Source organism: Microtus ochrogaster, chromosome 7, assembly GCF_000317375.1.
Source record: "Microtus ochrogaster isolate Prairie Vole_2 chromosome 7, MicOch1.0, whole genome shotgun sequence".
Taxonomy (NCBI): Eukaryota; Metazoa; Chordata; class Mammalia; order Rodentia; family Cricetidae; genus Microtus; species Microtus ochrogaster.
Window position 1 is genome coordinate 34720703 of NC_022014.1, and position 17393 is coordinate 34738095.

The 17393-nt window shown below is 49.4% G+C and overlaps 1 protein-coding gene across 1 annotated transcript in view; it reads left to right on the plus strand.

Annotated features, from left to right (window-relative positions):
- LOC102002554 (protoheme IX farnesyltransferase, mitochondrial) overlaps window positions 1-14343 on the plus strand; it is a 109570-nt gene extending 95227 nt beyond the window's left edge. The window contains exons 6-7 of the mRNA XM_005349869.2: window positions 1684-1916; window positions 12409-14343. Of these exons, the coding sequence (XP_005349926.1) occupies window positions 1684-1916; window positions 12409-12815 (640 nt within the window). The 3' untranslated portion in view covers window positions 12816-14343. The remainder of the gene's footprint in view (window positions 1-1683; window positions 1917-12408) is intronic.
- The last annotated feature ends 3050 nt before the right edge of the window (window positions 14344-17393 follow it).

Below are 17393 nucleotides of genomic sequence, written 5' to 3' on the forward strand. Positions count from 1 at the left end.
CTGGTTTCGTTTCCAGCACCCACATAGTGGTTCACAGCCATCTGCAGTTCCTGGGGATCTGAATCTTCTGGCCTCTTCAAGTACCAAACACACACATAAAATACTAAAAAAATAAAAGAGATTAGGCAGGAAAATGAGTCAAAGCAGAAGTGCAAAGTGTGTCTTTAAAAACAAAGGGCAGCCACTTCTGAAATGGGAGAGAGGTGGAGGTAATCTGAGGTCTTGTCACTGCCATGTGAGAAGGAAGGACATGTCCCCATCAGGAGCTAAAGGTGGGCAGTAAGTTCATGATCACAGGAGACACAGGCTGGAGATCACGTCTAGCCAGGTGCTGTAATAGTAAACCATCCTATTGAAATGGTCTGACCTGTGTGTTTTCAGAACCTTTCCCAGCAGGAGCAGAAACAATAGGTCAGGGGAATTGTGGGGATGGGGGTGATGGACGGACAAATGGAACAAGAGACTGAGGGTGCCTGAGTATTTCAGGAGTCATTGGCCATGGGGTCTGCACCCAGGTCTTAGTGAAAGCCATGGTTCTTCTGTTATCTTATGATGGCCACATGTCCATGTGTGCTCCCACTTTCCTGAAAACCCCATTCTGCTCGGTCCACCTTCCAGGCAGGGCAGACCACAGCCTCCGGGTGGAAAGAGGGCCAGCCACGTGGGAGTCAGAGTGAGCTGCTGGGCCATCCTTCTTCTCCACTCCCATCTCCTCTGGGGCTGGAGGAGACTGAGTTCAAATTCAGCATCATTCTGCAAGTTAGTCCTTCTTAGAGGGCCCAACTGGCAGTCCAGAGCACCTCTCCTCAATGGGAGCACACTGCAGCCTTGGCAACAGAAAGGTGTTATCTCGATTGCATCCCTTCGAGAAATGACATTTTTAAAATCAGAACCCTCTAGAAGCTGCTAACTGGTGACTAGAACTTCTCATAAAGCATTTTGTGGCCCCTGTAGTTGCGTGGGTCTGGGACACTGCAAACATGAATTTCTTGGGAGTTGAATTGTAGCTTTTGCAGAGAAAACAGTCTTGAGTGACTTACATTGATTCCCTGAGAGGAAATAACTGTGTATATAAGCAGGAACCAAGAGGTCATACTTTTCTATACCCACAAAGTTTTTCATATTGTAGAATGTTCTTTTACACACATAGCCCTCTGTGACCTCTTGTTGAGAATCATAGTCACAAACCAGGTTACATCATTGGCAGTTGCACCAGCCCTGGTGTCGATTGATGTCATGGGATTACAGGGCCTAAAACTTGTAATTTACCGAAGATCGTGCCGTGCAGATTCCCTGGGCAGTCATTGCTGTTTGGGATCATTGATCTGGGGACACTTTAAAGTGCAAGCAAATGAGTAGAATGTCTTCTGGAAGGGATCCTGTCTTTGTCCAGAACTTGTTTTGTTGTTTGCATCTGTCCCTTATTTAGTAACAGTTAGAATAGAGCCCCGAAGAGTAGCCCTGAGGAAGAGATGTTGATGGAGACCTGCAGATGAGGAATGCAAGGGGCACCACCTCCTCCCTGGGCTTCTTTCCGGTCTCAGAAAGACTCCTCACAACCGGGAAGAAGGTCCTATCACATTCAGGGGATGTGAAGATGCTGGCTCCTGATTAGTGCAGGCTCTGCGCTGCAGGCCAGAGCTAAGAGAAACTGTATTCACTGTGTCCAATGCTCTCTTCCAGCCCATTGCTAGCCGTGTCTTTTGCCACCTGTTGTGCTGTGCCAGGAGTGGCCCTGCTGACCTGGGGAGTGAATCCACTCACAGGAGCCCTGGGGGTCTTCAACATTTTCCTATACACCTGTTGTTACACACCGCTGAAGAGGATCAGCATCGCCAATACCTGGGTTGGAGCCGTGGTTGGAGCCATCCCCCCTGTCATGGGCTGGACGGCCGCAACTGGAAGCCTTGATGCTGGTGAGTGTCTCCTGGTGCAACACTGGCTTTTCTCCACAGTCAGGCTGGTGAGAGCCAGATGCAAGAGTTCATGAGTCTTCCAGTGAACTCAGCACTCGCCAGTCGGGGCTTCATGGGGCTTGCTGGAGTTCCATTTCACTCCAGTGATTCCTACAACAAATGTATTTATGAGTCAGTCCCGTGTTATCCTGACATGGGAGACCTAGGGAAGACTTAAGAGAAAACAGGAGGCCTGTGACTGCAGGTAAAGTGAGGAAAAGCCCTGAAAAAGGTGATAAAATCAGATCACCTGAAGGCCCAGTCTGTGGGGAAGGGATGTGGAACTGGCCTGCTGTTCCCTGTTGAAGCCGTGTCACCTAGCCGACGGGCCTCCTTCCTTCCTCCTGGAGTAGGCTCATTTTCCTTGTGAAAGGACAGATTATCTTCATTAGCTCCTCATTTACTTTTACATGGTTTGCTTAAATTGTTCATGCTGTCTACAGTAAAACCATTCAGTGGGTCTCCATTTTTTCGGTGGTATGTCACAACTGGATTTGTGGGGTGAAAATAGCTCATTTTACCATCTGTGAGGGGAGCGTCACAGTCTGATTAGTCAAGTAATTAGTGTTTTGACCGACACTTAGGAAGGAAGTGGTGAGGTTTCCTGCAATATATGTAAGTACATATTTTGCACATGAGAGATCAAAAGGCAGTGGGCCATAAACCGTTGCCCTGTAAGCCACATTTCTGAGACTTTTCATAAAAGCTCATACACTCTGATTTGGCAAATGCATAAATGTGATTACACCTTTGCCATGATCGTCTCCGAAAATGGTTTTAATATCCTGTAAGTGGTGGGTTTTAATGAATGTACAAATACAGCATTCTAAAGCTTACGTGCTCCTTTGCTCTGTGATAAACCCAGCTCGAGCCTCATCCACGTGGGAGGCAGCAGCAGAAGCAAAGGGCCTGTAAAGCAAGAGCTGGGCCAGCCCCTGTTTGCTGCTAACCCCGGACCTGAGCCTGACCTTTCTCCCAGTCTTCTCGTCTTGTACTGATGATGGTCTCTTTTTGTGGGGGAGTTCTGAGGACAGATGGGTTGTTACTATAGTCTGACCAGTGCTGCCACACCGGATGAAGTCATTTGTATGAGAAAGACGTATAGTTGTAGGAGCTGGGACGTCCAAAGTTAAAAGCCCAGCAACTGTGCCATCAGGTAAAGGCTTTTGCCAACAAGTCTGGTGACCTGAGTTCTACATGGTCTTTCTATAATACAAAATTTAATTGTATACAGACTTGTTAGTGATGGGTGGCCGAGGGGCCAGGCATACCTTGTTCACAGATGAAGAGTACGCAGGTGTCTAGAAACTGATACAGAACCCAGTATGAGGCAGAAGATTTCCAAAGCCACCAAGAGAAGTTCCCCTGTCAATTCTCGACACTGACTTCTGTTCTTTGTCTTGGATTCTTGTAACCCTACTGCTCACGGGACTGGGGAAGAAGGACCACAAGTTTAAGGCCAACCTTGCAAAACACTTTTAAAAAGGAAAAAGATACATCATGTACCTAACCCTTAAGGGGTCTGTCCAGAAAAGGTAGCAATAGCTCCGTGTAGGAAGCATTCATCCAGCAGAGCAGAGATCAGAATGAGCAGATCAACAAGAATTGTTTGTCTTCCAGAGGACAGAATCTGGGAGAGGTGTGGTAAAGTATTCATTGCTGGCTTTTCAGGAACTAAGTTGACTGCAATTCCGTCAATGGACTTTAGTCATCTCCTGCCCTGTTGAGGATGGTAGCTGCTAACCGTGGGTGGCTGTTTAATTTTTAAATCAAATAAACCTAAATTTGCTCAGTTCCACTAGCTATCATTCAGGTGTCGAGAGCCACATTTGATTCATAGCTGCCATACTGACAGCGCAGAGCAGAACCTTTGTTTAAGGTTTGAATCTGACATGTCCCTTAAAATGTTTAAGGTTGAAAGGCTTGGTCTCCAGTGGCAGCAACACTGAGATGTGGTGGGGGCTTTAAGAGAAAGTGGATCGGAGTTGGATAAAGTGAGTCGTTTGAATACATCCTTACAGGGGCCAGGGCCTCATTTTTCTTTCTGACTGCTCTAAGTGAGCAGCCTCCTCTGCCACATGCCTGCTTCCCTCGTGAACTGCCTCCTCCGGGTCCAGCATGACTGGGCAGATAGTGGTCTGAATTGTGAGCTACGAGAAACTTTTCGTTTATCTTCAGTGTTCCTCACATCACTATGAAGGTTTCTGTCAGGAAGCTCACTCAGAAAGCACTGCCTAGAAGCAAAGACTGTCTTCCTCAAGCCATGTCCACTCCTTGATGTGTGTGTCCTTTTAACAATGGGTGCCGTATGGACCTGTCCCTGTCCTACTAAACCAAAGCATTGATTCACAACTCAGTGCCCACCCATTTTTCCCAGATGCTGCTGGGCCTCTGAGCATGCAGCTCAGACAGCCTGAGAATGTCACATGTAACAAGTTTTTGAGTGCTGCTGATGCCCCTGCTCCAAGAACCACACTCTTCAAATTCACAAAGACAGAATCCCGAAGAGATCTAGCATTAAGGACCTCAGAAATACCTAGAGCATAGGCAGGGCCGATGGTTCAAGCTGTACAGACAGTGGTGTGTTGTCTACAGAGGTTGGCGACCGCCAGGGTTCTGGGATACAGATGGGTGGAAAGAGCTTTTCTGAAGGGGAAATGGCAAACGCTTTCCTTTGTTGTGTAGAACTCCAGGCCATTTCATCTTTGAACCACACATAGTAGTGACTTCAGAGAAGTCAGGAGTGGCAGGCCTTGGAACCCCACACTTACAGGAAGAGGAAATGGGAGATGAAGTGGGTGTCGAATCAGTGAAGCAAGAAGAGCAGTTGGGAGACCCGGCAATTGCCTGTCTACCATCCTACCAAACTAGTGCCCATAGTCACTTCATCATGCAGGTGTTGAGGGCCTATGTGTGCTTGGCTTTGAGAGATACAAAACAGACATTACTTAACAATGGACAAGCTTTAGGGAGTGTCTCCTGAGGTGAGGCTCACACCTCTCCACATGAGTTCAGGAAGACTAGAGGCCAGTTGATGGGAAGGATTGTGTGCATATTGAGAGCTGGGGTAGTGCAGTGTGGGCAGCCGGTACCCTCAATGGCTCCCTGCATAGGAACTGATAGTGCAAAGACACTAGAGACCCCAGGGCAACTGAACCAGCAAAGCCGGGCTCTGGAGTTCCTGGAGTTCAGGCTTATCTCCATAGCGAAGTACAGCAGGTTCTCCTGGGTACTGGAGACTTTGTAGAGCCTGCCTTCACCACTGCCCTAGGCCCATGTGCCTCTCTCCTCCAACACCTGCCCCTGCACACCCTCTGCCCTTCCTTACAAGGCTCTGCCCATCCTAAGCCTGCCCTTCATCCTCCCGGGTCAGTGTTTCACCTTACAAGTATTTGGGTAAAGCATCAGTCTGATCACCCTCTGAAAGAACAACTTGTTAATACCAGCAAGCTGGGGATAGACAGAGGCTGTCTGAAGGGAGGCAGATTGACTGAACATTTCCCATTCCTTTGTCCCCCACTCCCACCCCCAGGGAACCAGGACCCATCATAACCAGAAGCAACATTTTAGTGTCTCTGACCATGCCTCCCTCAAAAGATTAGTTGGGCTCAGTAGATGGAGGTCAGGATGGTAGGAAGCTGCTGGGCAGTACATGACGGAAGGCTTCTAGCCCTACCTGCAGGGCGTGCATGAAGAAGATGGCGGCTGGTGTGGGGGGCTGTATGTCACAGTAACCCACAGAGAAATGTTAGGAGCACATTCAGAAGCCCGCTTCCTCCCTTGGTGGCATAGTTTTTTCTATAGTGTCTGTGCTGGCCACAGTGCTGGGTGATACCCTTCATAGGCTGCTGGGCGCTGAAGTGTTTCCCTGGCCTCTCTCCTCTCCTGGAAGGATAGGAAACATGGAGGGAGCATGTCCCATGGGTTGCTGAGTCTTTTCCCACAACTGCTTTCTTTTTTTTTTTGGACCAGATGGTGGAAAAGAATTTGTGTTGAGGGTGCCCCAGTCAGGAAGGTCTCTGGAGGGCTTTGGATCTGCCTGGCCGATGTCCATCACAGGACAAGTGAGGTGGGATTTGGGGGTGGTGAAGAGGATTAAGCACATTAGCAGGCAGGAACTGTGAAAGCTAAACAAACGTCAGTTGTTCTTGATACTTGCTATTTCCTAGCTTCCCGGAGGACTGGAAACCACTCGGCTCTCTGGCGCTCACAGGGCCAATGGCTTTGTTTGTGGCTGTCATATCAAGGCAGTCAGGACACAGCAGCCAACTGCTTCTGTGCGCGGGAAATGCCTGCCTCTTACAAAGCCCTTCTGTCTACAGAGTGAGCCATTGTGATGGGATTTTACCTGGGCTTCAGAGGTGGCCTTTTCCTCCCCCCATCTAATCATCCTGCCTTCGTTTTATTAATTTTTTTTAAAGCTTAAGTCCCGTTAGCAGGAAACACTAAAAATGCTCAACAGCTAGAACTCAGGAAGGCTGTCTCGCTGTCGGCAGAGCTAACCTGCTGCCGTAGGAGCTGAAGCATTTGGTTTGGTCCCACATGCAGAGGAACAGGGATGGCAATGACAGAAGTGACCTGCTGGAACCCTAGTGAAGGAGTCTCTGGGGAGCTAGTCAGATAAGTGGCTGGCAGCTGACATTCCGGCCACCAGCCAGGGGCCTGGAGCCATACACATTAGGCCTCTTGGCAGTGTTTATCTCCAGAGACTGTTTATCTCAGGCTTGATCCCTTCCCCCTTCCCCCTTCCCCCTCTCCTTAGAGATGCTGGGGTTCCTTTTCCTAAACTAAAGAAAGTCCTTGTCTTGGGAGTCTTCCCTGCAGTCTCTGCGGTGATGATGGTTACAGTCTGGTTGGTAATTCAGGTGTTGTGCGGTAAACATTAATTATGTTAGCCAACATTCAGTTACAAATGAGGACTCAGAAATGGGCTCTTATCAGGAGGTGACACTTGGCAGATGGATGGCTTTAGTAACAAAAAGAGTGAGTTGTTTTAACCTCGCCTGGTAAACTGCAAAATCTTAACCCCCCTTCTACTTTATTTACCTCTTATAGTCCCAGATGAGAGAGGAGAGCCAGAGGGAATTCGATCACTCATTTATTCAACAAATATGTATGAAAGCCTTACTAAATACCCAGTGCTATTGAACCCAAGCCTTTGTAGAGATTTCCTCTAAAATCCTGCCCCCGCTTGCGTCAGACTCCAAAATGAGTGTCTGATCCTGTGAGATGTTACCTTAAGTGCCTGAGAGTGCAGGACAACTAAGATAAACAGCATCTCTTTTTCCTTCTTTTGTGGGGATGGTAGGATAGTCTCTCACTATGTGGACCAGGCTGGCCTTGAACTCACAGAAATCTACCTGCTTCTCTCTCCTGGATCCTGAGATTAAAGACTTGCACCACCACAACCACTGATAAACGCTGTCTTTAAAATACAAAATAAAATAAGGAAGACTTGTGGAAATATTAGGCAACAATATTTAGAACCCTCTACTTTACCCAGTGTCCAGCATTAAAGCAGAAAAGCTGGGAAAGTGGCTGTGTAATGTTGATGCCATAGCAGCAACATCCGCATCTCTAATTGCAGACTAGCTGTGTTTGCTCAAGTGTCGTTGATATCACTGTTGACTGTGCCTGGTGTTAGCTTGTAAGGTACCAAGCCAGGACCACCTAGGTGAGAGGGTAAAGCAGGCCTTGGCTGGACAGCCGCAGATGCACACAGTGCCTGGTGCAGAATGCCACAGAATTAGCTCTGGCCACAAGAAGTAACATTGAAGATGATGCTGAGGAGAACTGGGGACGTGAGCTAAGGGAGTTTGAATTCTGGAGAGAATCTCGAACTTCTAGGGAGGTAGTCTAAGAAGGATCAAAGCTTTGTACTTTTCTCCCTTCAAAGGCAGCTTCTCTTGATGGCTGTGCTTGAAGGTAGGATGCAGGCAAGGTTAGAGAGAAACCCAAACTCCTGCCACACATCCTCTTCATCACTCCCAAGTTCCTGCAAAGAATTCTCCAAGTTGGGCTGGGGAAATGGCTCAGTGGTTAAGAGCATTGCCTGCTCTTCCAAAGGTCCTAAGTTCGATTCCCGGCAACCACATGGTGGCTCACACCATCTGTAATGATCTCTGGTGCCCTCTTCACAGAATATTGTATACATAATAAATAAATTTTAAAAAAAAAAGAATTCTCCAAGTTGCAAATGCCCACTCTTCCTGTTTCCAGAGGACCTTTAATCTGGCCTTTTGTCTCTCTTGTGCAGTTGATAAACTGGCCCCACATCCTGTTCCCCTTATCTGCCTCTCCATAGAAGTCTATTACAGTGAGACCAACCACTTCACAAGTGCCTTTGTGTTAGTCCTCCAAAGAAAGGCTTTAAAACCTGTGACCATGAACGTCTGGTCCAGCTCTACTTCTGCCAGCTTCCGCAACTCTCCAGCCCTGAAAATCCCAGTATGACCAGCAATGCAACAGATGAGCTTCATGGGACAAGTTTAGAGAGGACCACACCCAACCCAACTGTCACTGCAGCAGGTTCTTATCCTTACCAAGGCCATGTGTAGAAGAGCATTTCTGGACTTGGGCAGAGGTGGAAATGGGGAGAGGCTCCCCCCCCAGTCTGTTTTTTATAGGAATGATAAATAGGAGTTTTGAAGAGAGCTGGAAAATCTCCCCAGGTGTCACTGAGGAGACGTTGATGGGAGCAGGATTCGTTGAGACAGTGTCCGTACATGCGCTGTGGGTGCTCTTCTCTGCCTTCCACATAAGGAGAGGGATTAGCAATGTGCTGGATGCCTGGATATGCTCTAGAGAGTCACACCCACCGCTGCATGACCTCTCCATAGATTTCTACTGTGATTAAAGGGAAGGACGTGGATGTTTCTCCCAGGTAGAAAATGAGAACACTCATTTAAAAAGAAGTCAGGCATGGTGGCATGTGCTTGTAATTTTGGCACTCAGAAGGATTGTTTTGAGTTTGAGCCCACCCTGGGCTACATAGAGAACTCCACTATAACCTGGGCTAATAATGGGACCCTGTCTCCAAAATGTGAAAAGGAAAGAAAGGAAGAGAAGCAGAGACTATGAGTTTCCGCTCACTCTTGTGTTGTCTCCTTCCCTGGCCCAAGCCCAGCAGAGGAACATCCCCTTCCCTGCCCCCAAGAGTAGACAGTCTCCAGCAGGCAGTTGGTATCTGCTGTCAGGGAGGACAGGCCCACTAAAAATGGACTTCTTTGGGGGAGTAAGGCTAAAGGGATGTGCCAAAAGATCTTTGAATTCTCCAGAGCATCTTTGAATGCTCTGTTCACCCCACCGGGAAGGTGGGCCCCACCGCAGTCCTGAGCTGACTCGGGCCTTCCTGCCCCACCTCACCTTATCTTGATGAAGAAAGCATTTGTTTTCCCTTTCTTCCGTGAGCAGCAGCAGCTGAAGCGCACAGGCGGAGCTGTGGGTGGTGTTCTGCCTGTACTCCATTAAGCTGTGGATTCGAACGTGATTTCGCTTGTGACTTGAGCCAAACCCACACCAGTTTCCTCTCTAGGACAACAGCTTGCTGCTCTTCAAGAACTGAGGTTCTGCCTGAGCTCTCTTGTTCTAAATAGAAACACAGCCAAAATGTCCTGTTGCACAACATGGACAACTGCAGTTGGCACACCAAAGGTGGGGGTGGCGCTTGAAGAAAGAGTTCCCATTGCAGCTGCCATCTTAACCACGGCAAGTTTGTTCTTTCTCAGTCATTTCTAGAATAAAACCCACCCGGAGCTCTGAGCCTTACCATCCTTCCCGAGTTCTCCTGTCTCCCTTACCCATGTTATGTGTCTGTTGCCACGGGGAGTTTTTCTCGACAAGACAGACACTTGTTGTCCTTGTCATACCCATACCCCATGCTGTGGCTGTCATTGCCGCACTCGGCTCACAGCCTGTGGGTCCAAGGCAGCTCATGAGCTCCGCTAGAGCTTGCTTTCCTACATGTGATGCTCAGGAGCCTTAAAGTCACCCTGCACCCCGAGAGCCTCTGCCATTTAACAGTTATAGATAGCTGTATTTTCTATCAAAATCCCAAGAAATCTCGGTCCTTCACCATTTGCTCCTTCAGATGCACCTGGGTGCCCCCGCCTTCCCTCCCTGCCTTCTGATTCCCCAAGAGGACTTCCTGTTCAGATGTGCCCTCTGTTTGTCACTGAAACAGGTACTAGAACTCTTATCTCTTATCTTAATGAACAAGAAAGTGTCTCTGTTGTTATTTCCAGCAGGTACCCCTGGGGTACCCTTCATATGGGAAGGGGCCTACTGGGCATCTTGTAGGAACAATTTCCTAAAGCATGTATCTGATTGCATCCATAGTACCAGGTATCACCAGATCATACTGATCTCAGCTGCCCCCACATCTGCCCCTTACCCCAGTCTGGTTGCATGCAATACTGCCAAAAATCACTGGGCCATGCTGATTCCAGTTTTTCCTGCCCTTCCTTGAAATGCTTCTAAGAACCCCCAACAACCCAGGTTGATATCTGAAGCCTCAGATCATGCCTTGCCCTACCATACCCTTGTCAGGAAACTTGCTGGGATTAATTGCTGAGTGCTTAATGGGAAGGACACCCTGAACAAAGTGATGGTTCACATTGTAGGCGAGCTTCAGCGGACTATGTGAGGCTTCATTACACTACTCAGAAACACACACAATTTAAATTTTAGTTATTATTGGACTGGAGACGTGGCTCAACAGTTAAGAGCACTGGCTGCTTTTCCAGAAGACCTGAGTTTGATTCCCAGTACCCGGATAGCAACTCATAACCATCTGTAACTTCTCACAACCAGCTGTAATTCCAGTCCCGGGACTCTGATGGCGTCTTCTGGCCTCCGTGGATACCTGGCATGCAAGGGGCATACAGACATACATCTGGACAGAAAGACCAAACACCTATACCCATAAAATAAAATAATAAACTTATAAATCAATTATTTCTGTTTTCCATTTAATATTTCTGGACTGCAGCTGAAGCCATGGATAAATGGAGCTGCTATAGGCCTTCTCGTTTGTAAGCGGATGGTAATGACAAGTAGGTTGGGTTAGCACATGTAGTTCATTTCCATGGTACCTGGATCGGATAGCCGCAATGCATTCTGGCTGGGCAGCAAATAAGCATGGTCAATCCAAAAATGACCAAAAATAAGACTCCATTTCTCTGCCATGAATGCATTCATGGGTGTCCAGCTCCCTGCTCTCTTCCAAACCCTTTGCTTCCTCATAGTCCCCACCCCACCGAGTCCACTCTCCTCACTGTGCTGTGGGGAGACCACTCTATCCTGGTTTCCAGATGCCTCTCCAACCCTCTCTTGTAGCTCCACTTTTCCCACTCCAGCCTCTGCTGTTCCAGATACACTGGGACTGTTCCCAGGATCGGAGGGTGTTTGCAATCCAGTTAGCTGGGTCAGGGCCATAATCTGCACAGAGGAAGTCTTTATCTGAGCAGTCCTATCGCCTGTATGGCACTGTCCTATTTTGAGCCTGTTAACACACACTGTGTTAGTTTCCTACTGTGCTGGGTTCTGGGGAATGATGTCCACCAATGAAGAAGGTACACAGATAGAAGCCAGAGTCTCAGCAGTGGCCCAGACGCATGCTCAGTTCTGTGTCAGTGTGAACAGGGCATTCTAGTTGTCCCACAGGGAAGCAAACCTTACCTAGGAGGGGAGGCCAGCAGGCCTAAGTGGCCTCTTAGCAGTGACACTGATCCCATGCTCCTCTCCTAGCTATGGATTCCAACCTAGAGTCAGGACTAGACTCAGTACTGACTTCCCGCATGAGGGGCAGCAGGTGGCTTGCACTAATCCACTTCCCATCCCACCTAAGCCCTCCCCTTGCACAGCCCTCTCTTTCCATCCCACCTGAGGCAGAGAGGGGAACAAAGAAGGTGCCCTAGGTGGCTTTATGTCAAGTTGGCACAAGATAGAGTATCTGGGAGGAGGCGCCACAACTGAGGAAGTTTGGCCTGTAGGCAGTTCTGTTGGGGCTTCTTTTTTTTTTTTTTTAAGTTAATGATTAATATGGTAGGGTCCAGCCCATAAGGAGCAGTGCCACCTCTGGGAAGGTAGGTAGTCCTTCCTGGATTATATAAGAAAGCAGGTTGAGCAAGCCACTAAGCATTGTTCCTCCACGTCTCTGCTTCATTCACTTCCTGCCTCCAGGCTCCTCCTCATGCTCTTGCTCCAACTTCCTCAGTAACAAACTGTACATGAGAATTATAAGCAGAAACACCCCTTTCTTCCTAATGCTGTCTTTGGTCGTGATGTTTTAGCAGAGCACTAGAAAGCACACTGAGAGCACAGAGATGTGAGTTGCTGGTCATGTGGACACAAACCTCTAAAGTCCAGCAGGACTTTGGGACCAAGAGAACCTTCCTTTGGAAATCTCTGCTGGCACCTGACCAGGCCTCTTTCTTCCCACCCCTCTGCACAGGCGCACTCCTTCTGGGTGGGATCCTGTACTCCTGGCAGTTCCCCCACTTCAACGCCCTGAGCTGGGGCCTCCGTGAAGACTACTCCCGAGGAGGCTACTGCATGATGTCAGTCACGCACCCAGCCCTCTGCCGGCATGTGGCACTGCGCCATTGCCTGGCTCTGATTGCTCTGTCGACTGCTGCCCCCATACTGAACGTCACCACGTGGGCCTTCCCCATCATCTCCCTCCCCATCAACCTGTACATCTCCTACCTCGGCTTTCGCTTCTACGTGGATGCAGACCGCCGGAGCTCGAGGAAACTGTTCTTCTGCAGCCTGTGGCACCTGCCGCTGCTCCTGCTGCTCATGCTCACCTGTAAGCAGCGGCCAGGTCGGGAGGGGGACAAAGGAGAGGCTCCAAGCTGAAAGCTAGCTGGTGTGTGGGGAACGTGAGAGCAGACATGTGCAGGCGAATGCAGAGCACTGCCCTGGGCCAGTGGGAGTGTGTTTTGGTGATTCTGGCCTGCATACGGAGAAATGGATGGTTTAGCTGGTGTCAGATCGACGGGTGCTGTGTCATCACTTAACGGTTCTTTTTATATTAATATCCAAACTGCCTCCCAAATAAGAAGGGACTGGCATAGTGAGTTAATACAAAAGAGAATATTTTTCTCCTTGAAGGTCTTTAAGCATCTTTCCCTCTAGCCCTGTGTTCTCTCGCCCACATGACACCTTTGCACATCTTCCCCTTCCCAGCACACGCATACACAAATACCACCTGAAGGCCATGTGGCCACTGTTCAGACAGCTGGATGCTTGAAACCCAGACTCTATAGTTCTGTATCCTGAGGCTCCCACAGGCTGCCTCAGAAGAGTATGTACTGTGGCTACAGCACCCCGTCTCTGCCATGGAGACGGGGCCTGACTAGCTTTCTCCTTACCAGCGTTCTCAACCACATATCCCATAGAGTAACAGAACATAGGGAGTGAGGATTCCAAACGGTTGCCTGTAGCATCCCAGGCTGCACGGCCAGCACCTACCATCACCCCCATCCCCACCCCACATCGGGACTTCAGAAACACCCGGAAGTGCATGGCGCCTTCATCCCTCACTTTGAAGTGTAGGCACGGTCTGAGCATTTCTTTCTGGAAGGGTGTCACTTGACATGATCCCAGAACCCCCTCGGGCACTGTACCACTGTAGTGGTGTCTGGCTGTCAGAATTTTGCTGATGACCTTCTTGGGACTTCATGGAAAAGAGAGTGAGCTGGGCCAACAGTCATTCTGTGCTCATTCTTACCACTTTTGTGTAAACAGCATTTTCACTCTGGTGCCTCCTGAGTCTAGAAATCCTCCTCTGTGTGTCCAGTGGGATTCAGAGAGGGCCAGTTGGGCCCCTAGTGGCCATGGATCCAGTTCTGAGAATTCATGGCCTCTGATACAAAATGCAGTCACCTGTAAGACTTCAGTCTTATGTGTACCCGTCCAGGTCCACAGAGAGGCCTGTTGCCTTAAAGTTGTGGAGCCTGGCAGGGTGTTTGAGTTCCTTGGTCTCCCAGGGTGCTGTGCCCTGTTGGGATTCTCTCAAGGGGTTTAAGCCACTTGAAAACAGTTCTTGAATTTGGACTGTTCTCTCAAAAATGTGGAAGGCGTGGGCTGTGGTCCAAAGGCAGAGCACTTGCTTAGCTATGCTCTAGGCTCAGGGTTTGATCTCAAGCACCCCAACCCCCCAAAAGAAGAAAAAGAAAAAAGTGGGGTGGGATGGGGTAAGTTTGGGTCTAGAGTGACTCAGCACTCTGGTACCGCTTTCTGCCTATTGTAATATTACCTGCTGGCTGTGTCCTGGCTGGTTACTGTGGGAACGGAATGGGGGTGTCTGCAAAGGGCATCTGTGATTTGTTGCAGCCTCTCAGTCTGTAAAGTGTTGATTCTCCTCCCAATAAAACAGTTACATAAACAAGAGCATGTGTCCAGTTGTTGCTCCCAGGCCCCACAGGGTTCAGCCCCAGCTGCCCTCCTTCTGCAGCTGGCAGACGGCTACAGCAGGCTGCCCCCCTCCAGCAGCTAGCCCACAGGGTTCAGCACCAGCTGCCCCCCTCCAGCAGCTAGCCCGGGGCTACCCCAGGCTGCCCAACCTCCAGCAGCTAGCCCATGGCTACAGCAGGTCAGTGTTTCCTTCAGTTTTTCCTGACTGTAAATTGACAAATTAGACTCGTATCTACCTAGAGAGCACAGGGATGGGATTTGTGAATCCAAGGTGGAACGAGTTAGCATAACCATTGTCTCAAATGGTCATCACTGTAAGATAAGGATGTTTGAGATTTGGTGATTTTTGGAATGTAAGTACAGTAAATAATAACATTATACAACAGGGAAATATTAAATAGTAGTAATGCCCTTCACTCCCTGTCTGGTCGTGCACTGTGGCCATCACCTCCCCTAAGTCCTCCTCCTTTACCAGCCACCCTTCTCTTTTGGGTCAGAACGGCTTTCGTTCTTCCAGTTTGGTTCCGTTGTGATGGTAGTTCTGAGACAGGGTCTCGTGTGGCCCAGGGATGAGTGGTGGATTCTCTAAGACACAGGGCCTAGTAGGGGGTCTTCTGGGAACCCTTTGAAGGGATGGTAGGACCCCCCCCCCCCGCCCCCTTCCTATCAATCCCATCCACAGTTATGAGGTAGCAGCATTCATCTGCCACCTACTGTCATCAGGACCAGCTAGCTGCCTTTACAGATCCTGAGAACTCCAGCGCTGTGGGCCAGATCAGCCTTTCTTCCTGATTGTCTCAGCCACAGTTCTTAACAGCTCTGGAATGCTAACACACGCCTTCACACCCAGCATCTCCCCAAACCCCCGGGTCTCCCCCAGCTGCCTTCAGACCATTAGTCTTCCATCCTGTCCTCCTCAGGGTATCGCGGAGGTGTGACTAGACTTGACACTCAGAGTTCATCGTCCTCTCCACTGTGTTCGGCACTGTCTTCCACGCTGAGCCCCACACCCGGCTGCCGAGGGCTCCCTGTGCTCAGGGTGTCCCACCCACCAGATGCCATGGTCCCCACAGCCTTCAGGGCTCTTGTCAGGCCTTCCTGCCTTCTCTGCTTTCAGATGTCCTGCAAGTCCAGTGTAAGGGTCCTGCCCACTAGAGATCTCTCCGAGGCCCTGGGAGCATGAACAGAACAGTCCTCGGGGACTCGGACTAAAATCTGAAAGGCTGGGCTTATATAAGGTATTTTCCCACCTCCCTAGACCCAGAACTTTCTGTGCTGATACTCCCTAGTCCTGGGGCTGCAGCGTGGCCTGTAATGTGTGGTCCAGGTATCACCCCGTGTGAAAAGACTTGTAGTAGAAAGCAAACTCATTTTATTCCCCACCATGGCACTTGGATGTGAAGCTGCGCTGCAGGGTGGACATGGTACACACTCGCTCACAGGGAACTGTGAACTCGAGCCTTCCCAGGGCTGCCAGTGTGTTAGGGTGCCAGGCAGTGGTCAGCCACAGTCCTGTGGGGAGACCCCGTGCACTTCCTGCCCTTTCAGCATACAGCATTTTCAGCTTCTCTTTCACAAGTTTACTGAGGCGCAATCCCATTGTAAACTGAGCAGAATTTATCTTCCTTTTTAGCTAATTTTTCCTTTTTCTTTTTTTTTTTTGATTTTCGAGACAGGGTTTCTCCGTAGCTTTTGGTTCCTGTCCTGGAACTAGCTCTTGTAGACCAGGCTGGCCTCGAACTCAGAGATCCGCCTGCCTCTGCCTCCCGAGTGCTGGGATTAAAGGCGTGCACCACCACCGCCCGGCTTATCTTCCTTTTTAAAACGTGTTTTTAAAGCCAGGTAGTTGAGACAAGAGATCCTGTCTCAAACACCTGAGGTTGACCTCAGACCTCCACAGGGCACCATCACACTAACATGCACTCTCTCTGTCACACACACACACACACACACACACACACACACACACACACACACAGATGTTTTGATTTTTGATTCACTAGAAGGTTCATCTTTGAAAGACTTAAGCCATGAGAGGATTTTTTTTTTTGGGTCAGGGTCTCTCAGTGTAGCCCTGGCTGTCCCAGAACTCACTCTGTAGCCCAGGCTGGCCTCAAACTCACAGAGCTCTGCTTGCCCCTGTGCTGGGATTAAAGGCATGCGCCACCACACAGTGGGATGCCACTTTTTATCCTGCCTCAGTTGAAGCAGCTAGTGATTACCCAGGAAGGTCCGCCACCCCTCCACTAATGGCAGGCCTCCTCCATCTGTCTACTACAGTCTATGGAGTCAGCCAACCAGGCAACTACATATGATAAACAGTTTTCGGCAAGTCAGTTGGACGTCTGACAGACCACATTGGCCTTTCCCATTGGCCATTAAGCCTTTTAAATATGTCTACTAAGCTGCTTTCTAGAGGGGCACAGAAAAAGACCATCTTGTAAACCCGCATATAAATAGCCTCATGCCAGGTGATTACACTCCCGGCATCTTTTAGCCATAGGTTCTTAATCAGCTGCAAGAAGTGAAGATACATTCTGGATCAAAGAGCCTGTAACACTCGCTTCTGCCATCCGGCTCAGTCCTTAGTGGATGGACCCTTCCTGTATATCACAGAACACACAAGAGGCAAGGCAGCTGATGACTGAACTTAAAATCTGATTGGCTGGCCTGGTCATACATCAGTGTGGTACCCATCACCCCTCACCCACGCAAGCCGCCTAATACATTAATGCATCTCCATTGTACTCTCACCCCTGCCTAGGCATTTTCACATGCCACCCTGAATAATCCTGACACCCCAGGCACCGTGTCTCTGGGATGGGGGAGTCATTCACGATGGAATAGGATGCAGAGAGCGCTCGTCATGTTTATCGGGCCCACATGATCTGACCCTGCCTCACCCTCCATCCCGAAACTACCCTTTTTCCAGACCTTCCAGCCAAGCGTGGAGCAGCTGCAAAGTAAAAGCCAAGGGCCTGGAACCCCCAGGTGCAGAGACCATCAGGGCCAGAGGCT